This window comes from Sciurus vulgaris (genome assembly GCF_902686455.1).
Source record: "Sciurus vulgaris genome assembly, chromosome: 14".
In the NCBI taxonomy this organism is placed as follows: Eukaryota; Metazoa; Chordata; class Mammalia; order Rodentia; family Sciuridae; genus Sciurus; species Sciurus vulgaris.
The window spans coordinates 7,555,628-7,578,314 of NC_136475.1; the positions used below are offsets into that span (position 1 = coordinate 7,555,628).

General features: G+C 49.1%; 1 protein-coding gene across 1 annotated transcript; it reads right to left on the bottom strand.

Moving 5' to 3' along the window:
• Positions 1-16,509: 16,509 nt before the first annotated feature.
• Positions 16,510-19,975, bottom strand: LOC306644325 (S-adenosylmethionine decarboxylase proenzyme). Its single transcript, XM_079111156.1, has one exon. It carries the CDS (start codon positions 19,644-19,646, stop codon positions 18,642-18,644), a length of 1,005 nt encoding a protein of 334 aa, XP_078967282.1. The 5' UTR covers positions 19,647-19,975; the 3' UTR covers positions 16,510-18,641.
• Between the last annotated feature and the right edge of the window lie 2,712 nt (positions 19,976-22,687).

Sequence of the window (22,687 nt, forward strand, 5' to 3'; positions counted from 1 at the left end):
AGTTCTGAATTTCTGTTCCCGAGAACGGTCCTCGACCCACCTCCCTCCTCCTGCTTCTCACTTGACGGCCGTCGGCCTCTAGGTCTTGGGCACACCTGCTGCTATCTGTGCTCACGGGGAACTGGAACTCTGGAGCGCAGAGCTCTGTCCTGCGGCTAAATTTGCCCTGTGGCTGGAACAGGATGGGAGAGGCCCCTGTGTCACCTTCAGTGGCCCCTGGGTAGACCCCAGGGCTTCCTCTGGTGCACTGGCATCCATCCCATCCTATGGGCTGTGCCCTGGCACTGGGAGGAGCAGAAGGGAGAGCTGGGGCGGGCTACCACGGCAGAGGGGGGTCAAGGTCAGCTGGGACCAGCGATGCTGCCTCCAGTCCTGTTCTGCCATGCCTGGCAGCAAGGCCCCAGGAGCCACTTTGCTTCAACTGGACCTCGTCACCTCTGAAGACTCCAGGTCTTTAGGGGGCTCTGTCTTTCCAGTTTCGGTCCAGCCGGGTAGCCTCCTGCAGACACAGGAGCAGGGAAAAGAACACCCTTCCTTCCTAGTGTCTGGCACTGCACGGCATCGGGTCGTATGTCCTGTTGACCAGGGTCTGGCAGCAATGTGCACTGGGCTCCAGAAGCAATAAGAGGCACGGAGGGACCCCGAGGACATGGGGACCCCGAGGACGCCCGGACCTGAGGACGCATGGACCTGCGGATGGTGGGCCCCTCTCTGGGGTCCCGGTGGAGAGGTGTTTGGCAGGGAAGGCATTTAGGCCACCTGACAGGAAGGACCCCTTGAAAGGCCTGGGCGCAGCTGAGCAGGAAGGCCAGCAGCTAGCTTGGGAGGCGAGATCGGCTTCCTGGGGCCCAGAGAGCCACATTTGTCTTAAAGAGAAGCAAAGAACAAACGACTGAGCGCTTCGATTTCGTTGAGAATTCGAAGAACACATTTGGTTGTCCCTGCTGCCCCCTTGGCCAGGCAGGCGTCTGATGGAGGGTCGCGTTGTCCTAATCTGGGGGAAAGCTCTGAGGGTCTCTTCAGTCGTGCAGATTGCAGAGGAGCCTGCTGCTCCCTGATCGGTTCAGCAGAGGGTCCTGGTGATTCACACTGGCTTGTGGAAACCTGGACTCGCACCAAGCTTTTCATATCTCTTCTCTATTTCTTTTGCCTAATTATTTTCTGGCGCGCTAATTTGGTTGTATTTTTTTTCCAAAGGTAAAATATTCACAGGCCTTGATTTCTTTAACCAATTCTGGAGTTTGCAGAAGCAAAAAAAAAAAAAAAAAACCTCAAAATTCAGTTTCTTGGCTCACTTGGCCCCCACCGATTTGGGGGTAACTCCCAGCTCCAGTCAATAGTAACTCTTCCAAAGGTGGCTGCTGCCTGGAATCTGGGGGCTTACCCGGGGAAACTTGAAACCACGCCTCAAGGGAGAGAGGTGCTTCAGATTGGCCCAGAAAGATGTCAGTCGGGCACCACGCGCCCAATCAGTGAGAAGGAGGTGGGGCGGGTCCGACTCCCCCGCCCCGTCTCCTCTCTATTCCAGACTGCCACCTGCTCGCTCCCTTCACTTCCTGCGCTAGGTTTTCAGATTCTGTTCGCATCCACCACTCGATTGCCAAAGACCATCGCCGGCAACACAGTGGTGCTTCCCCCACATGACGGGCAGCTCCCCGACCTTTCCTTTTAGCCACAGATGAAAGACGCGTGTGTGCGTGCGCCTGGCTAGTGCACGCACTGCTCGTGGAAAACCAGGGTGCATTCCGGAGCCAGGCGACGTGACGATTGCAGAAAGGTGCACGAGGCAGAACCCATTAGCGAGCTGCGCGTTGCTCAAACCCGAGGCCCTGGCGGGCAGCGTGCCGTGCGCCGGAACGCACTGGGCTGTGGCGGTGACTAATAATGCAGCCGGGGATCTGCTCACATCTCCCCCCGGGTGTGCCTATTTTCATAAGCTAATAACTCAAGCATGAACATTGTTTCAGGCTGAGAACTGGCGGTAAGAGCTGGGCAATCGGTGTGGGAAACAACTTTTCGTTGCTTGTTACTTAATTTAGTGGGCTGTTTTGAAGTCAGGAGTGGGGGAGATGCCAGCGCGGGTTTTCTCAGCACTGTGTTTTGGTCAAGCCCGAGAACACGGTTGGGATTTTATTACACGAAGCCGTCTTTTCATTGCGGCGGGCAGTGGTTTGTCTCTGCAGGTGCACGCTTCTGTGTGGGTCAGGCTGGGGTCATGGTGGGGGTGAGAGATGGAATCAAACCTGATAAATGACATTACATCATCCTGGGCACAACGCCTTGGGCTGGAAACGCCTGCCAGTCGAACAGCCAGGAGAGCAAACAGCCACCTGAGACCAGAGCCGCCGGGCGGTCGAAGCCTGTCCTGGGTTCCAGCGAATTCCTAGGTGAACCTTGCCAGTAGTCACACCTCTCATTCCTACTGGAATTGGGCTTCCCCAGCACTTTCTGGTACAAAACCAAGTTAGTCAGTCCAAGTAAAGAGGACTGTAGGTCACAGGACCCTTTTGACTCTTTGCTCTTCTTTTATTGTGGCAAGAGGTTGGAGAGAGACAGAAAAACCTAGAGAAGAGCATAACAAACACCTGTGGACCCACACTCCAGAAATAACACACGTTGATATTTTATGATGGTTATTCCACTTTCATTTTATTATTTGGGACTGAGCCCAGGGGCCCTTTATCCCTGAGCCACATCTTCCAGCCCTTTATTGTATTTGTAAGGTCTTGCTAAGTTGCTTAAGCCCTTTATTGTATTTGTAAGGTCTTGCTAAGTTGCTTAAGCCCTCCCTGAGTGGCTGAGGCTGGCCTTAAACTTGTGATCCTCCTGCCTCAGCCTCCCAGGCCACTGGGATTACAGGCATGCACCACTGTGCCTGGCTTATTCCAACTTTTAAAAAATAAAATATCTGTAACATTACTGATGAGGTTGTACCTTCTCCTTTCAGACAAGAAATGAGGAGCCAGGAGGGGAAGGGGCCACAGAGGTCTGCAGCCTCTCGCATCTCAAGGAGACTCTGGCTGGTCAGGACACAGGTGCCCATTCTCATCCCACAGGATAGGTGAGAGCTCAGGACCTGGGGCTTGTGTATAGGGTCTCTTTCCTTCTTCTGGGCCCTGTGCTGAACGGAACAGAGGACAAAACCGAAGGCAGCCCAAAGCAGGCACGCTCCCTCCCCCAGGGAGCTGAGCAGCTGCCCCCTCCCCCAGCCAGCTGCGAGCACACAAGCCAGCCAGGGACATCACAGGGAGAAACCCACACACTTTATGGGGCACGTTTGAATCCATTCTTCAGTCATGGATCCTGCAAAAGAAAACGAAATATTCCGCCACTAATGTGCCACCCAGTGAGAACAAATTGATACTGTTTATTTTGATTAGATGATTGCTTCATTTATAAATCTTTGATATATCCTTTTCCCTGAAAATGGCATTTGAATCTTCTGAAGATAAAAAAAAAAGTCGCGGGGGCGGCTGACTTTCTGGCCTTCTGGGCGTCTTGGAGCTTCTCTGTGTACAGCCTTGATCAGTGAAGCCCAGGCCCAGGCTGCATTGTATCTGGGGCCAACAGGAGCCCTCTGGGTCAGCCAGCTGGAATCTCAGAGCTGCTCTAAAAATATTCAGCTCTGCAGACACAGGCTGGGCTCAGGGGGCTTCCAGACTGACAGCTCTGTTTATGAACCAGCTATTGGTTAAAAAAAAAAAAAAAAAAAATCAGCCTGTCTTTTCTGCGTTGATTGATTTTGGCTCCAGAGAGATTTTGCTGGTCATTTCAGCAGGACGGAGACCCCCCACCCCCAACAGTTCCCTGAATTGTTTTAGGAAAGTAAAAAGGCAGCCTTTTCCGTTCCAAGGCAAAGCTGAGCCTGTAGCATGTGCCCTGAGGTCCAGTCTCTGCAGCCAAGTTCACGGCTAAGCTGCGCCGCACCTGGGCTGGGCTGTGCAGGGTTGGGATCCACTGGACTGAAGCCCACTCGGCCGTCCTCCGCAGACAGCGAGAAGCCTGGGGAGGCTGTCGGAGCATGGTTAAAACATAGAGAGAAGACCTGGTGTCCCGTTCTCCTGACAGAGCGCACCGCCCTGGGTGCTCAGGGCTTCCTCCGGGGACACAGGAGTTGCCACCCTGCTCAATATGCAAACCGCGCGTTAGGGGTAAAGGGCCTCTTCCTAGAGAGTCCTCTCCTCTGAGCCCCGCGGGAGGGCTTCTAAAGATAGTCTGGCTGCTTCCAAAGAAGAAAGCCACGGGGTACCTGGCACAGGGCTTTATCAGCTAAGGCAGAATCCTTCCTGCCTCAACGCGGCCCCTTCCCCTGTCTGCCGGCAGAGATGGACACTCGAAATGCTCATGCCCAGGCTCAGGGACCCGCCAGGTCCTGCCCAGTCCTCTGAAAGCTGCCTGGAGTAGAGGCTGACGGTTGGTGCGGCTCACATGGATTGTTCAGTTGGGCATCGTGCTGCCTTTTCAGACCCCGCAAAGGGACGGACAGCAAACCCCGAGGCCGGCTGGGCAGCTCCGGAGCACACAGAGGTCTGGTGCCTCCTGGTCTCCAGGTCTGGTGCTGCCACTCAACAGCAGAAGGGTCTCTTTGCCCTAAGCTACAGCCTGCCCAGGTCGCTTGAGGTGCAGCTCACACTGCTGGGGTGGGACGCTGGAAAGCTGGGTCTCGGAAGCACAGAGGAAGCCTGAGCAGGAAACTGACAGCCATGCCTGTCATTTCTAACCCACTAGCAGTGCAGGAGGGACCCATTTGCTGCCCCCCTCTGCAATGCCACCTCATTGCTCCTCTAGCGTGCGTCTCCCTACCAGCTACTGCTGACTGGCCACTGCCTTTCACACACTTGTCATTCACCTTTCTTCCCTGGGAAGTTTCTGTTTCGGTGTTTCACCCAGCTGGGTGCAGTGGTGCACACCTGAAATCCCAGCCGCTGGGGACCCTGTCTCAAAATAAAAAAGAGAAAGGGCTGGGGATGTGACTCAGTGGTAAAGCACCTCTGGGTTCAATCCCCAGCACCAAAAAAAAAAAAAAAGAAGAAGAAAAAGTCTGTCCAGGACATATGCAGCAGAATCACCCTCAGCCTGCACCTCACGATCCCCTCTATCTAGCCCTGTGACGCCGTCCTGAAGTCCCTGAGATTCTGAATAGGGCTTATTTCCCTCTGCATCTGGGTATGGTGTTACACCTTACAATCCCACAGCACTGCTATCCTGTCCAGTCACATCTGATGCCAAGAATTAGTTCCCAGTGAAAGTAATAGGTGTGTCATTATATTTGTGTGCAGTATCTGCTCTCCATTGAGGATATTCAGTGTAAAGAAGAACAGAAAACTCACTTCCACAGTAAAAATACAAAAGCCACAGAAGTTAAAAAATAACCATTTGCCCATTTAAAAATTGGGTTTGTTTGATTTCTTATTGAGTTTAGAGAACTCTTTATATATTATGGACACAAATCCCTTATTAGATATATAATTTGCACACATTTTTCTCCCTACCTGTAGTTTGTCTTTTCACTTTCTTAGCAAGGTCTTCTGTTTTTAATTTTGACGAAACCTAATTTAACAATGTTTTCTTTCATATGTTAAGTTTTTGGCATAAGAAATCTTTGCCTAACCCAAGGTCACAATGACTTTCTCATATTTTATTCTAGAAGTTACAGATATTTTGATCTATGATGATCCATTTTGGATTAGTTTTTTATATGGTACTAGACATGGATCATGGTTCACTTTTTTTTGGCATATGTACATCCAATTGTTCATGTAATATTTGATGAAAAGTCTTTTTTATCATATTGCTCTACTACATTGTCAAAAGTCAGTCAATTTTTGGACTCTTGATCCTGATGTTCCACTGATGTTTGTGTGTTGTTCCACTGTGTGTGTGTGTGTGTGTGTGTGTGTGTGTGTGTCTTGAGACCATAACATACTATCATCTTTTCACATTGTTGGCTGGGCTTCTCTGGGTGGGCCTCACCAAGGGTCTCACATGCATTTACAGTTGGATGGTGCCTGCAACAGCGGTCATCCGGAAGCTTCCTTGGGTGAAGGCCCAAGGTAACCCCTACATGTCCATGTCTTGCACCTCCACTGGACTGCCCACAGCAGCTGGAGGAGGACTGGGCATTGGGCTCTCTCTCTCTTCAGACTCTCTACATGTCTCACTTAGACTTCCCCCCAGAGTGACATTTTTAGGGAAGTTGGACTTCTTAGTTGTGGCTTGTCCTAGAATGAGTTTTGCAAAAGCAAATGTTCCAAGAGACCCAGGCAGCAGCTGCAAAGCTTCTTATAACCCCACCCTAGGCATCCTATAAGGCCCTTTCTGCCATGTTCTGTAAGGAAAGAAAGTCACTATGATCAGGCCAGATTCATGGAGAGAGTGTGAGATTCCACCTCTTGATTTCAGAAGTACCATCAGGGGCCAAGGAGAATTGTTGATTTTCTATGTGATATAAACTCTGCTGGTAGTAGAGCAATGTTAGTCTTGCAAATTTGTTCTTCTTTTGCAAAGTTGTTTTGACCATTCTAGGTTCTTTCCATGTCTTTATGAATTTTAGAATTAACTAGTCAATTTCTCAGAAAAACAAAACAAAACAAAACAAAAAAAAAAAAAAACACACATAGCCCACTGAGATTTTTATCAGAATTGCATTGTATTTGTAGACCAATTTGGTAAGAATTTATACCTCCAATTAATGTAAGATCAAGCCAGGCATGGTGACACACATCTGTAGTCCCAGCTACAAGGATACTGAGGCAGGAGAAGGAAAATTTGAGTGCATGCAATTTCCCCTAAAAAAAAAAAAAAAAAAAAAAAAAAGTTTAAGATCAATTTGGTGAAAATTTACACTTAAAAAAAAAAAATCCTCTCTTCCTATCCATGAACATAGTACATATTTGCCAATTCAGATTCTTTTTCTTTTCTCTTGTCAAACATTGTAATTTTCAGTGTATAGAACTGGTCCCTCTTACAACACATTTGCCTTAAATATTTTATGTTTTGGACACGTAATGGCCTTTAAAATTTTAACTTCTAATCATTCATTGCAAGTGTATAGAAACATAATTGATTTCTGAAAATTAACCTTCTGTGATGTATCTAAAGATGAATTGTTTTTTGCAGTGCGGGGAATCACCAGGCAGGCACTCTACCCCTAAGCTCTGCCCTGTGTCTAAGCTCTGTGTCTCTGCTAACTTCACTCTTTTGGCTTTAGTAGCTTTCTGGTTCCATAGAATTTTCTATAAGACTCTTCTATCATGTGCAAATAAAAATAGCTTTGCTTCTTTATTTCCTTTCTGGAACTCTTCTATTTCTATTTCTTGTCAGGTTGCCCTGGGTAGCATTTCCAGTGCAGTGTTGGATAGAATTGATGAGTGTCGGGTATTAGCAGGAAAATACTCAATTTTTCACTAAACTGTCCATACATGTCCTTATGGGGTTGAGGACGTTCCCACCTATTCTTAGTTGGTGAGACTTTGTATTAGGACTTTTTTTTTGGATTTTATGAAATTCTTTTTACCTCTCTTAAGACTAGTGCCATGATTTCACAAATGTGAGTGAAGTTAGAATAGCTGCCTCTCTGATGTCCTGTTAACCTTCCTGTTTATGATATGATTTCTTAAACACTTCCTCTGCATCTATTCGGGTTCATAGTACACATTGTCATATTTGCTTCATCTGTCAACACAGTTTGGAAAACTCAGGAGGAGACAGAATGTCTATTGCATTTGCCAATATTTCTGTTAATTGTGCTCTTTCTTCCCACGGATAGTTCAATATTTCTTTTTATTGCTTCCTTTGTGTTTAGAGAGTTTCAGCCATTCCACTGCAGGAGTCTGTTGTGACTCTGCTCTGCTTTCCTTCTTCTCAGAATGCCTTGCTTTCCCTTCCATTCTGGAAGGATCTTTTCCTTAGTTGGTTGTGGGGCTCTAGATTGACAATCATTTTCTCTCAGCAAGGTCCTAAAAGTCCTCTGGCCTCTAAGGTTTCTAATGAAATTTTGTTCTTTTCATCCTTAAAGATAACTTATCATTTCTCTCTGTTTTAAAGATTTTTTTTCTTTGTCTTTTATTTGCTGTTAGAAGTTTGACTATGATGTGTCTTAGGGTTGTTTTTTCGTTTTTGTTTTTTTGTTTTGTTTGTTTGTTTGTTTTTTGGTACTGTGAATTGAACCACGGGGCACTTAACCCCTGAGCCACATCCCCAGTCCTTTTTTATACTTCATTTAGAGACAGGGTCTTGCTAAGTTGCTCAGGGCCTCGCTAAGTTGCTGAGGCTGTGTGAACTCTCCATCCTCCTGCCTCAGCCTCCCCAGCTACTGGGATTACAGGCATAATTATTTTTTATTTTGAGACAGGGTCTCACTAAGTTGCTAAGGCTGGCTTTGAATCAGTGGGGATTCTTGAGTTTATGATGTTTGAGGTTTGCTCAGCTTCTTAAATCCATAGATTAATATCTTTTGTTAAATTGGGAAATTTTTGAACCATTATTTCTTTGAGTGTTTTTCATATCTGTCCTTTCCCGTCTCCTTCCAGAACCCCAATGCCACAGAAGTAGGCTTTTGATTTAGCCCCACAGGTCCCTGAGATTCTCTCCTGCCCCCTCCTCTTCGTCTTTCAACCTATCTTCTCTCTGTTGTTCAGAGTGGACATTTTCCATTGACCTATCTTCCAATTTCCTGACCATTCCCTGTGTCCTCTCTGTTCTGCCCCTGAGCATCTCTAATGAGGTTGTTTTCTTTTTTAAACTTGGTTTACTACATTTTTCAGTTCTAGAATTTCCACTCTTCCTATCCTACTTTTCATTTGTTTCAAGAGAGTTGTCATTGCTTTTTGAAGCATCTCACGATGGCTGCTTTGAAATGTTTGTTACATAATTTCAAACTTGCTGTCATTTCAGCATTAGAATTTATTGTTTTCCTTTTTTAAATTTTGCATTTAGTTTTAGATCTTCCTGGTTCTTAGTATGGTGAGTGGTTTTCTATTGAAATCCTGACATCGGTGCATTAGGTTCGAAGACCCTGGGTCTTCTTTTAATCTTCAATTTTCGTTGGCTTCCTCTGATGCTGCTCGGGCGTGGGAAGTTGGGTCGGGGAGGCCACCCCTTTATTGTCAGGTGGAGGTAGAAGCGCAGGCTCCCCATGCGGCTTCCACTGCTGTCTAAGGACGGGGCTCTCTCTCACTGCTGGCTGGAGACCCTGGTAATATTCAGACATTTCAGTGGTGTTTAGCAGGAGGAGTGGAACACACACGTGTACCCTAACTTTCTGGGACTGGAAGTCCTCATCTTACTTGCTGGATACATTTCAAAGTAAGTTGCAGTTATTTACCCCAAATGCAGTAGCATGCTTATTCTTAACTACAGGTCAATACTTGATTATATTTTGAAGATAAAAATTGTGTATGCATTGAAATGCACTTGTCCGTCACTCCAGAAATTCCCTCATTCTCCTTCCTACTCAATTCCTGTCCCCAGTCACCTCCTGAAGGAAAAGATTGTTTTGCTTTCATTTATTTATTTCTAACATCTGAGATGAGTTTTCGCCTCATAGAATGAATGCAAGTAGACGGCGTGCGCTCTGGTGCCCGGCTTCCTGCTCTCAGCACAATGTTCAAGGTCACCCCTGGTTTGTGACCCTTTCCTTCCTGCACGGAGCTGGTCCACGGCGCGGCCTCCTGTCCATGAGCACCTGGACTGATTTCAAGCTTTGGCCATGGTGAGTACAATGAAGGAGAGCCGTTGACTTTGGATAGATTTTCTTTTGTGCTCTGAATGAACCTTCGCCTGAACTGAGTGGTAAGTGATTCTAACGTCTGAAAATGTCACTTTCAGCTCTGCCGCGCTGTTTGTGATTCTCTTGAATGACGGAGTCATTCCTTTGTCTTCTGTTGGTTCCTTCAGCTGCTGTTTATTGAGTCTCTTGTCTGCTCCAGGGTACCATTTTTGGGAGCTGGGACCTGGTGCAGGTGACATGCAAGGAATGGAAAGACAAACCAGAAGTGACACACAGAGTTAGTTAGCAGCTCCTGTTATGAAGGGCAAACGAATCCAAGTGTGTGGGTGAAGCATGGCCTGTGGCTGGGGTCCCGGGGGCCTTTGAACTCTGGAGCTCAGGGGAGGTAGCTGGGTGGAGGGACCTTTCAGGAGGTCGGGGGAGGATTCTTGGAGAACTTAAATTTGAAGAGACACAAGGATTTTTTTTTCTTTTCTTTTGATATTGGAGATTGAACCCAGGACCTGACGCATGCTGGGCAAATGCTCTGCCACTGAGCTAAATCCCCAGTTCTTTTTCCTTCTCTTTTTTGAGACAGGATAGCCTGAACTTGAGATCCTCCTGCCTCAGCCTCCCAGGTAGCTGAGGTTACAGGCATGCACCCCACACCCTGCTCAAGGAGGATTTTTTTAAAAAAATTAATGTGTATCTGTAAAGACTCTTCAGTCCTGGGAATTCAACAGGTAACTGAACACAGTGGACTTGTCCTTTGGTAAGTGCAAAGCCCAACAAGCCCGGCCAGGAGGTGACAGAATGAAGAAAGGCTCAGGACTTATGGCAAGCGGGGAGGGCACTGGGCACGGTCACCAAAGCAGCGGCCCTAGTCACGGGACAGCGTGCCCCGGGAGCTCTTGGGTGTTATCTCACCGGGTTCCTGCAACAACCCCGCGGGGTTGATGGGGTTCAGCGCTCTCTGCTTCGCAGGTGACAGCAGAACACGTAGAGTCTGGGGGCGTTTGCCCAGGTTGGCAAGAGGCTGAGGCAGATGCTCGCGATCCTCCTTGGTTCGCGCTGTGTTTGCCACTTGCTCGGCTCTGAACAGGGGGGACTATCCTCGGGGTCAGGGTTTGCAGAGGTCCGCAGGGGTTCCAGAACAAAGCTGTCCGCTAGTTCCAGGAGAGGAGGTGCCAGCTGAGAGGTGCTCTGTGGCCCTCCACATGGAGGGGGAGGAAGCAGAAGGGGCTTGGATTCTGGAGCTGGAATCTGGGTTCAAATCCAGACTCTGCCGTGAGTGCTGGGAGTTCGGGGACGTGGTGGGACCTTCTTAGCTTCCATTTCCATGGGTGTAAAGTGGCTCACGGCACCACCCCTGATGGGTGCCGGGCGGGTAAAATGAGGCAGTGCTGGTAAAGACCCTGGACGGCACCAGGCTCAGGGCAAAAGGCTGGCAAGCGCTGGCCGCTGCCTTTACTACTGTAGTTCTGGAAAGCACAGGCGGGCAGGACCTCCGTGCCTCACGGGCTGCTGCTTGGCCCGGGGGTGGGTGACCTCACCGAGCTCAGGGAAGTTTGCAGGGATCACGGCCTGCGGGAGCCTCCCACCTGCAGCGGTCACGTGGAGTCTCTGCCGCAGGAGTGGCCGGCTCCACCCAGGGATCCCAGCCACTCCAGCTGCACACAGGTTTACCTGAGAAGGAAGGACAGCGGGAGGACGGGCTTTGCAGACAGTGGCCTGCTCCTGCCGTTGGGTTGGCCTCCTGTGGGCCAGGGTGCGGGGCACGCGCAGCCGGATGAGAAGTGTTTTGCAAACTTATCATAAATGGATTGCGTTTCGTGCCCTGTGTGGCTGTTGGCCACCTGCCCATGCATGTGAGCCTCCAGGACAGGGACGATTGCTTGTGCAGTGTCCTGTGGATTTGCTTTCCGTGCATCACTCAGGGCCACTTCTAGTTCCCTGAACCCTGGCCCATGTCCCCTCTCTCTCTCCCTCCCTCCCCCTTCTTCTTTCCAGAAAGCCATCCTTCACCTGTGCTTAGCCACAAATGCTGGAGGCTGCCCTTCCTGTCCAGCCAGGGAAGATGGGTCCCTTCCTCCTGACCTGAGGAGGAAGGCCCAGCGTGGCAGCAGGAGGCCACGGCCTTACCTGTGGCAGCCCCGCCTGCCACTCCAGGATGCTGGTGCTCAGTCCAGCAGGTCAGCAGGTCAGGCAGCTGCTTCCTCCAGGAGAGGGAGGAGCGGGCGCTCCAGAGCAGCTCCCGCCTGGGCGGGAGAGGTGGCGGCAGCTCCAGAGGACGCACAGCACCACACTCAGGCCCACCTGCACACACAGCCATGTGTGTGCACGTGGGGGCTCCCCGTGCACGGCTCACCATCATCCCAGGCCCCCCAGCGTAGGTTAGATGACTCCCCTGAAAAAATCAGGGTGACTGTCTGCAGGAGTGACCATTGCTGCCCGCATGGCCCTTGGGCCTCTGCAGGACAGGCCAGCCCTCTGCTCAGACTGCCTGGCCTCCCGCCTCCCATTGGGCATCTAGAGTGTGTTCCAGGCAGAGGGGCCACCCCAGCCTCCAGTGCCTGCACCCAGGGACAAGGGAACTGCTGGTGAAGCCTGCAGGCAGCTGGCCCTGCCCGGGAGCCAAGCTGCCACCTCACAGTGGCAGCCAGAAGCCTGCTCGGCGAGGCCAGAAGAAGCCAGACTGGAGTCTGTCCTCCACTCTGGGTCCCTGTTGGTGGAGCCGGAGGGGAAGCGCCCAGCCCAGCCCATGCAGGGTGGCTCAGTGGCTGCCCTCAGGGGCTCACTGATCCCAAACAATTCTGAGGCTGGAGGCTTGGTGAGGTGACTCTGCGACAGAGGGCAAAGCCCTGTGTGCCCGCATGGCCAGCAGAGCTGTGCAGCCGCAGTGGGCTGGACCTTCACCTCAGCGTTGGTTATTGATTGGGGTGGGGGGGGTCGAGGAGGGCGAATTGCAGGGTTTCAGTTTACGTCTGTACGGCAGAGGAGTAGAACCAGGGGACCTGCAGCTAAAGGGCCCTGGTCACAAACGTGGGTCGCCATCATTTGGCACCTGGTGGAACTCATAAAGCTAGCCGCAGCTGTGACATTTTAGTCATTTAAATTGTGTGTGTGTGTGTGTGTGTGTGTGTGTGTGTGTGTGCTGGGGATTGTCCCCAGTGGTGCTTTACCCTTGAGCTACACCCCCAGCCCTGAGGCAGGGTCTCACTAAGTTGCTTAAGGGCTTACTAAGTTGCTGAGGCTGGCCTCAAACTTGTGATCCTCCTACCTTAGCCTCCGGAGTTGCTGGATTACAGGTGTGCACCACCACGCCCAGCTGGTTACTTAAAATTTAAGAAGAGTGCTCTGCCTGCTTCCAGGTGAATTTGGAGAAGTTACAGGGTTTATTACTAATGTGTATTTATTAAACACAGAGGCTATCTTCAGACCAGAGGCCCCAGGTGTGAGGTGACGCTGCCACCGAACACAGATGTAGCACCCCACTGGGGCAGCTGAGGCTGGGCAGGACCCCTCCCCCCATGGACACTGGCCCCCAGACACTGGCCAAGCAGGGCCACTGGCCAGGAGGAGACAGATGGCATCCACCTGGGTACTGACCAGGATCCTGGATTCTCGGGATCCCAGGGGCTGTTCCTGGCAGACTCAGGCCAGTTCGTGTCGTCTTGTTCCGTAAGGGTGGGTGGTGCCCAGTCCACGGGGTGTGCGACCTGTTTGCAGAGTGGCAGACGGGCTGTGCACAGTCTCTGGACAACACGAGGGCTGCGGTCTGAAGGCCGTCTGGGCACACGCAGCTGACGCCTTCATGACAGCCTGTGAGGGTGAGCTCCCAGCAGCCTGGTCCCCAGGGCCAGGCCGAGCAGGCGCCCTGCGGTCCTGATAGACCCTGTCAGACTGTTTCACATGCAGCTCGGACTGACGCAAAGGAATGGCTGTTCCCAAGCCCCTTTTGGAATCCAATACGTGAGCTCGTGGGGACAGTGCGAACGGCCGGTGGTGGCAGGTGCCCTGCACTGACTGTGCTGCTCTTGTGGTGAATGAGGCCGGTGTCTCCGCAGCGGCCAGGTGCCACTAGTGTTCCCGCCCCTCGGCCCGCCAGCTCACGGCCTTCGCCCCCTTTTCCACTGGTTTCTAGAAGCCTTGGTAAATACTGGGGACATCTCTCTGTCTGAGAGAGGACTCTGGAGGACTTTTCTCCAGCAGGGCACTTGCTCCATGTTTGCTTTGGCAGGTTTGGCCTACTTCTGACACAGTCGTTTTCGTCAATATTTCCCTCCTTAGTTTTGTGGTGTTTATGAATATAAAGACATTCCCCCTTCTGATATGAAAAGAAGTTATTTTCTTTCAGTGCTTTTTTTTTTTTTACATTTATATATGTGATCTATGTAGACTTTATTTAGCTATAGAATGTGCGGTTTGGACTGAAATCTTTCTTTTTGGATGGTTGTCCCATTGCCCCAAATGTTCCCTCTGTCCCCACTGATTTGAAATGCCCTTTATCCTCTCACAAAGTCCTTGCTTGGTTCTCTGGGCATCTTACTCCGAGGAGCAGCTGTAATTATTTTTTATTTAGAGACAGGGTCTCACTAAGTTGCTTACAGCCTCACTAAGTTGCTGAGGCTGGCTTTGAACTCTGGATCCTCCCGCCTCAGCCTCCCAAGCTGCTGGGATGGCAGGTGCGCCCAGCCAGTGATGCTTTTAAATGGACCACACATCATGCGTAGGCTCAGAGCTCCAGACCTGGACACACCCCCGTGCCTTCCACCTGTGGCCTTCCACACAGAGAAAAATGCTTCTTGCTGTAGAAAATCTCACCTTTTCTGTTTGCTGAACTTTCCACTCTATCACATTTTAAGCCACCTCCACCCACCTCAGTCCTCCCTTGCAAGCAGGACCCCAGAGGATGGGTGAGTTCATGCCGCTTGCCGTGGGTAAAAAGTCCAGATGTGCCAACTGCAAGGGAAGCCACCTGACTCAGAATGGAAGGAGGGAGGGAGGGAGGGAGGAGGGAGGGAAGGAAAGAGGAAGGGAGGGAGGAGGGAAGGGAGGGAGGAGGAAGGAGGCAGGCAGTCTAAATACTATGCAGAACAGAAGACTCTCCCATGGACCCCAGACAAGGTGACCACCAGCAGCTGAGGAGTCTCCCTGAGCACCGAGTGTGGTCCCGAGTTGCTTTGAGCACACGAGTTTTCTTGTCATTGAGAGGCAGGGGGTGTGCTATTTTGGAGGACAGAATCAGGATGCTCTCTGATCCAATGTCCCTCAAATACACCGAGACAGGCGTCACAGCCCCTGGGAGCTGTGCCTGTGTAGGCCACACAAGACTCTCTTCCAACCCTTTGAGATAACACGAGGTCTCCAGGGTCCAAACACACCACCTGCCGTTCCCAGCACAGGCTGGGTTTATTTTATTTTACTTTGTTTTGTTTTTGCCTTGCTTTGACTTTGTTGCCAATACCACTTTCCAAATGATTTTGTCCTTTTCATTGCTTTTTCAAATTAAAATAACCTTTAAGCTCTTCCCTAGAAAAAACTTCTAGAAAGAAAGAAACCCAAACTTCAGCCATTTTCCCGTATACAGGAGGATCTTCCTTCACCGAGTCAGGGTCATGCCCCCAGGGCTTCTGCTGGGAACGGGTTCAGTGATGGCACCTTTGACAGTGTGCCTGAGCTGAGTCCCAGTTCACCTCGTAACCTGACCACGGGCCACTGAGCCACTCCTCGCTGCTTGCTTCTACCCACACAGAAAGTTCCTCCCGTTTCCCACTCGGTCAGTCAGCGTGGCCGCAGCCAATCCCGACCTCCCCCCAAGATGGGGTCATGATCGTCCTCCGTGTGTGGACAAGTGAGCTAATGGCACCAAAGATGGTCCTCGAGGGTCCTGAGGACACACGGCGGGGCGACTGGTGAGGACAGTCATGCCCGGAGTGTCAACGGTGAGTGTTCCACCTCCGGCATAGCCGCAGCTGGATGTGGCTGTCTCCCAAAGGCTGGTGTGGAAATGCCATCCCCAGTATGGCCATGCTGGGGTGCCTCGGGGGAGGCAGTTAGGTCCTGGGCTCCACCCTCAGGAACAGACCAGTGCTGTCTCATGGGAGTGGGTGAGAGTCCGTGTTGTAAGCCAGCCTGGTCCTCTTCGTATCTCTCTTCTGAATGTGCCGCTCACTCTTTCAACCACTCTTGCCATTGTGATTCCATCTGCAATCAGGCCCTCACCAGAGATGCCAGCACCATGCTCTCGAGCTGCCAGAACTGTGAGCTAAATAAACCTCATTTCTTTATAAAGTACCCAGCCTCAGGTGTTCTGTTATAGCATCACAAACCATCAAAGGGCATCCCCAAGTCACCTCAGGACACCAGTGAGGCCAGGCTGGTGGAAGGACAAGCTCCCGGGCATGGACCTAGGTGTCCTCCTCCATGAGACTTCAAAGTGCTCAGTCAGTCAGTCAGGCAGCGCTGGTCAGTCAGCCAGGAATCCCTCTGCTCTTATTTTCTCCGGCCCACTTTCCTCCACACCAGAGAACAGAACAGCAGAAGACTCGGTCCACCACTTTGCTGAGAGTGTTTCTGGTGTGCGGCACTCACGTTGCCTGTGACTGCTCTATCACAGAAGAACCAGGGTTGCCTGGGGTGCCAAACCCACATCGCACCTCACGCTGCTCTTGAAATGTCTTCAGGTGACATGGCCAGTAATTCCAGACTATTCTAGAATGTTCTAGAATGGGTGGTCTCAGGAATTGCCATCAAGCAATTGACTCCTTTAAAAGGCTTTTTATTTTTTTTATTTTTTTATTTTTTTTAAGTAAGCAAACTTTTATTGAACCTTAAATTGTGATACAGAAATACATTTCAACTGATTTAAGTCCAACACCAATGAAGAGAGGAATTATGGCACCAAAATTTTCTCTCTTCTATCACACTAGGATAGATTCTATTCAATCTACAGTTTTCATTTCTCTAGGCTTTGTTCCACACAAATTTGTGCAAGTTTTCAACATTAGAAGTCTTTAGACTATTAGGGGAAAGAAAAAAATTATTTTAAAAACAAAATAAAAATCAAACCTCAAGCCAACAAACATTACCAATCTACTGGGGTACTGCTCCAAAACAAAATCCATCTTGAGTACAGGTCCTCACATCAGAGCAAGTCAAAACATTAGGTGCTGTGCTCATTACAGAATCAAACAGATCAAGTTGATTGAAAGCTTCCTCAATGAAACATTCGATCAACAGCGTGCTTGAGATATAAGTCAAAACAGTGTTCCAACCACTTGATTTCAAACCAAGTAGATTTTAAGTTTAGAAACACTGAAAAACGTGTTTCGTTTATAATTACGGAAGGAACAAAGCATCACTGCATCAATCCAGAAATTATCAAGAAACTATTGTGAGTTCAAGAAATACAAAATGTAGTCATTTTGCTATTCTCTTAGTTGCTTAAATACCACAGTATTTGCAATTATAGCTAAAACATCCCAACTCTTGAAAGCCTATGTTACTAGTCATTTCCCACTGAACATTTTTAGAACTTTTTTTTTTTTTTTAAATTAAATCTAGCCATACATTCTGCTACATGGTAGTATCTGAATAACCTAGACAGTTTTCATTCTGGGCAGTCATTCATTTGATCTTGTGAATACCACGGTGGAAGGAAGATGATACAGGAACAGATGAAGTCAGAACACGCACATGTTACTTAATCACAGAACTTCTAAGTCTTAAGATGGAAAACCAACTGATTCTGCTTTGAACCAAAGTTTACAATACACTATTTAAAGGAAACTAGTGGCAATGGCTACTAAAAGTGAAAGTTAAGGTGGATGATCCAAGTTGACAGGACTTAAATGAATCCAGGACTATCTATATGCTAAATCTCCCTACTAGCTACTTAGTGATAAAAATTCTTTTATACCACTACTTAGCAAGTTAGTAAAGGCATGGTACTCCATTAGAAGCTAATCTCATTTATTAAAGAGCACAGTATAGCATGCGGTATACAGATCAGTCAGCACACCATAATCTCAACCTATAACTCTATGTGTCCTTCTTGCTACTCGACATTGGATATGCTTAAAATTCTTTTGTGGGAGATATTTAACTTTGTCATTTACCTTCCAAAAGAGCCCATGCCATTAAAAAGTCCAAATTAATATGCTCTTAAAAGAAAACTAAGCCCAGAGACTTTTCGCCTGACCTGGGGTGTAAGATTAGTATATAAACCCACAGTGTAAGTGTATTGCTTCATTTGGGGGCGCTGGAGGAAAAGACACCAGGTTGAGGGAAGAAATCAAAGGACTACAAATGCAGAAACAATTATTAAAATAGTAATACACAAAATGAGTAATTGGAATCATTTTCTTAAGGACTTGTCTTGTGAAAGAAAAATTTAATTGCTATTGCAAAAAACATCTGTATGAAGTAGAAACTGGTTTCAATAACATCAGTAGAGAGTATGTTCTAGAAAGTGGAGGTAACTGGATGTAAAATTCTGGCAGCAATTTCATAGAACAGTCCCAGATGGTTAGGCTGAGGCCAACACCTAATGAGGACGAAAGCCTTGTCTGTGGGGAATTTTGGACGATACCTGCAGAAATATTACACTGTGCATAAACCAAATTGAATTGTGTTCACAAGTGTTGTAAAGTTTCATATAGTAAAAGTTTTTTTCTACATGCACTTCAATTTCACAGCAAGAGTGGCATAGAATACCTAAACACAGAAGAGAGCATTCATGCAAGATATCTAACTCCTTGATATAATAATGCATACACTTCAAAATGATTACACTATCATTACATCTAGGGCTTTCTGCATCTACAAGGTGGTGGTTATGGAAAGCATGGCCCCCAGAATCAATATCTATAAAGCAGCCACCACCTTCTATGTGTGTTCTCTTTTTGCATTTTTTCTTCATTTTCCTTAATCAACTCTGCTGTTGTTGCTTCTTCTTGGCAAAACTGGTAAAAACAAAATTATAATCATTGAACATAGCACTCTGGCAATCAAGACGTTTAAAACCTTCAATCTTCTGGGGTGAAGAAAGCACTGTGCGACATTTAGAACTCTGATTAACAAACAAGGTGGTCACAAATTTTCCTGGCTTGAAGACTTCCACAACTTTCCTGATCAGGTCATCATAAGAGGTCTGACTTAAGTTTGTTTCAAAGCTAACATAAGAAAATTCTGGTTCTGGAGTGATGTGAATAGTCCAATAAGTTCCATCCGATTTCATTCCATTCATTGAATACCCACAAGGATTGAACAGTGTGGCGTCAATGACAGAACCTGGTATCAGGTCACAAATTCCACTCTCACGAGTGACATCCTTTGCAGTAACACCATCTTTCATGTAGAACTGGTCCATAACTGCTGGGTCAAGCTCACTCATCAAAATTTCCAGGGTTTGATCTGGCTGACTTATTACCCGACTCTCTGGGAAATCCAGAGTATACAAGTACCAACAGTCAGAATTCATACGTCCCATACAATATGCTGCTCCATTTGGGAAAATTGCATTAAGAAATTCTATTTCTTCCTGGAAATTCCTGTGTGGGTATCCTTGATGAGAAGGCTTCATGAAATTCTTACGAGAATAAAAGAAGCTTTGAATTGAGTCAAACCCACTGTAATCCCTAGCAAGCTTCAACAGGGGAACCAGTGCTTTCAGCAAGAGGGTGGTACCACATGTCTTCAAAATGAAACGTCTCTTGGAGACAAACATGCTACTCTCACTGAGTACATAAGCTTCCTGCTTGTCAGTTTTTGTCACACTTATGATTGAACATTGCACATCCTTCAAAAGTACATCCCACTCAGATCTTGGGATAGTGCGAAGATCCCCAGACCCTTGGTTTGCGTCGGGTTGCTGCCGGGAGAACCAAACCTCCAGCAGCTTCTCGGTCCCTTCGAAAAAATGTGCAGCTTCCATCACCGTGAGACTGCGAACAACCAACAACCACAGAAAATCAACTAAATTAAATCTCTTCTCCCGCCGCTGCCGCCGCCGCTGCGGATTGTTCCAGCTGTTACTAAAGTTCAGGTTCCTTTTTTTTTTTTTTTTTTGCTATAATTTTATATTAAATTTTTTTAAAAAAGGATTAATAAAATTTTCCCGGCTTTGTATGTGTGTGTGTGAGCGAAAGTTGAACGTGAGTCTGTTGGAAATAGAGGCAGATACAGTTCAGTCTCTTGTAGTCCGCTGCTTTCCCGTTACAGAGAGTAGAGCGAGCGCTAGCTAATGTCGCCGGCCATACTGTGTAAGCCAAAAGGCTTTTTAAATGGAGCCTATTCCCAGGGATGGACTTCCCAGTGCCGGACCTCAAGGCTTTCTGAGCATGTGCAGGTACCAGAGCTGGGGCCGTCAGCTCAGCGGGGCACGTCCTGCTGCCCTCTCAGCGTCCTGGGGTTTTTTTCTGAAGAGCGTTTGTTTAGAAAGGAGGGCAGCTGAACCACAGTTGCGTGATGCTGGCCCCTTCCTGCCAAGTGTCTGTATTCCAGCATTTTCTGTGTGCAAAGCCCCGTCTCTTTCTTGGCATGTTCTCCAACTAGCTTTGAAAACTCTTCTTCCTTCGACGTCTTGCCCGTAGCCTGTGTCCTTCCAGGCTTTAGCTCCCGGGGCGGTTCTCACAGGATGGGGCCCCTCCCTGAGCCTGTGTCCCCTCTGCCTCTTTTGGGCCCACCTAGTCTTGAAGTCGGAGATCACCAGTGATCACTGTGAGCAGCCACTTTGATGTTTTAGGTATCCTCTCTTCCTGTCCCTTATGGGGACTATTAAGAGTATTCACTACTACATGAGCACAGTGTTGGGGTTCCCCCCAAAATTCCTGTCCCACGTGGGACCTGCCCAGTCTCGGGTTAATGCTCAGTGGCACAGGATCTCTGAGCTGGTTCCTTCACACCACACTGGGTGTGAACATAGAGTTGGCCTCCTGGAGAGGTTATGCAGATTAGGAATCACGCTCAGCTGGGGTTAATATGAATCCTACAATCTGCCCACCATTGAAATGCTTTGTGGTTGTGCATGATGGGGAACCACTCACACCGGCTTGGACTCTCACAAAAGAGAGTCCTTTGCTCAGAGATGCCCACCAAGCAAAATCCAAAGTCCGCCTGGCTTTAGGCCCAGCTGGGCTCAGAACGGTTACTATCACCAGGACTCAGGTCTGGCTGGCTGGCTGGCTGGCTCTCACATGAACAGGTGGTGGTGACAGAACCAGCCCCCAGCGGGGCGGGGCCACAATGAGGGGGAGACTACCGAGTGTGGCCTTGGCTCCTTGTGCTGGGGCTTAGTTCTGAACCTGGGACTCTTGCTTTCCCAAGGGCAGAGCATGGTGACCCATGACACTAACCAGGAACCGCCTCTGCTGTAGCTCAGGGGCAGCTCGTGTCCAGCAAGACAGACATCACTGAATTCAAGGCAGATACCCTGAGCCTCTGCACAGGTCCTGACCTTGACCTTGTCTGCAGCATCTGCTCAACTCCTTCAAGTCCTCCCAGCTTGGTTCTGAGCGCAGGTGATTAACTGGCCTTGTCTTTACCCTTTGACCTCATCCTGCCTCCCAGGTGGATTATCACACCTGGCAACTCTTACTGTGTGGATATGAGGCCTCTCCTGGGAAGCTGAGCTATTAGGCAAGGCAGGAATGTTCTAGGGGAAACTCTGAGGTGGTGAGAGCTGTACCCTCATCAGTGGATTTACCATTTGATGGATTAATGATTTGAATGAACAACCGTGGTAACTATAGGTAGGTGGGGTATGGCTGGAGGAAGTAGGTCACCGGGGGCGTGACCTTGGACTGTAGCTTGTCCCTGGCTCCTCACCGGCTCCTCTCTCTCTGCTTCCTGGCTGCCATGAGCTGAGCTGCTTTCCTTCGCCATGATATTCTGCCTCACCTGGAGCCCAGAGCAATGGAGTTGGAGCAGCGGAGACGGACTGAACTTCTGAAACCACAAGCCCAAAGTAAACTCTTCCACCTCTAAATTGTTCTTGTCAGGTATTTTGTTCAGAGCAACAAAAAGCTGACGAACACAGCCACTGACCTTGGCATCACCCCTCAACTCTGCCAGGCTCGCCTGCTGGACTGAATTTTATGTTTACTTGCTATTTCTCCGAAATGAACACCTGGTCTGGTCTGGTCACTCACTGTGGTTGCGGGTGACACTTTCATGTCACATACAGTGCTGGGCAGAGTTTCCAGCAGGCTGGAGCCTTTTCCCCAATTTGCCATCCCGTTTCAGCACCACGCCTCCCACTGGGTCAGTCTTCACCGAGTGGCAAATCTGGGCACAGCTTTTGCCCGCCGCACAGAAGTGGAAAGGTGTCCACAGTGCTGTCCATGATGTCCCCTCCCCTGCCCCAGAGCCGTCCTGAGTGACCCAGGCTGAGTACCTGGGAAGGAGTAACAGTAGTGGTTCATTTGCCACAGGGACCCTTGATACTGGGGGGCTCCTGTCCAGGGCTGATCCTGGTTTTGCAGCTGGGACTCCAGCTTCCCTGTCGCCCCTGGTGCCCCCTCGGCTTCCAGCACCCTGTGCTCTGAGCTTCGTCAGCAAGGGCAGTTCCTCTTGCTTTCCAGAACCCCAGCTGGTGCAAAAAAATGAGAAAACGGGGGGGGGGGGTGCCCTTAGCTGGAATCCCTGTGCCGTGCTTCTGATTTCTGGACTTCCTTGGCTCTGGAGCCTGCCCTTCTCCTGTGCTAGCCAGTACATCCTGCTTCCTGCCAGGACCCTGCTGTTCTGGGGTGGATCTGGGCTGGCGTCCAGCAAATGAAATTCCCACTCTGACACCATCCACATGCCCAGATGTTCCCTCCGTCCACTTCCTCTCTCTTTTCCAAAGTCACAGACTTTGAGTGAAAGATAGAAAGAAAACACCACCTGAAACACCAATTCCTTCCATTTCCTCCCGAACTTCAAGGTCGAGAGAGACTCATCGGCTGGGACTCCAGCACTCAGGGCAGCAGACCTGGA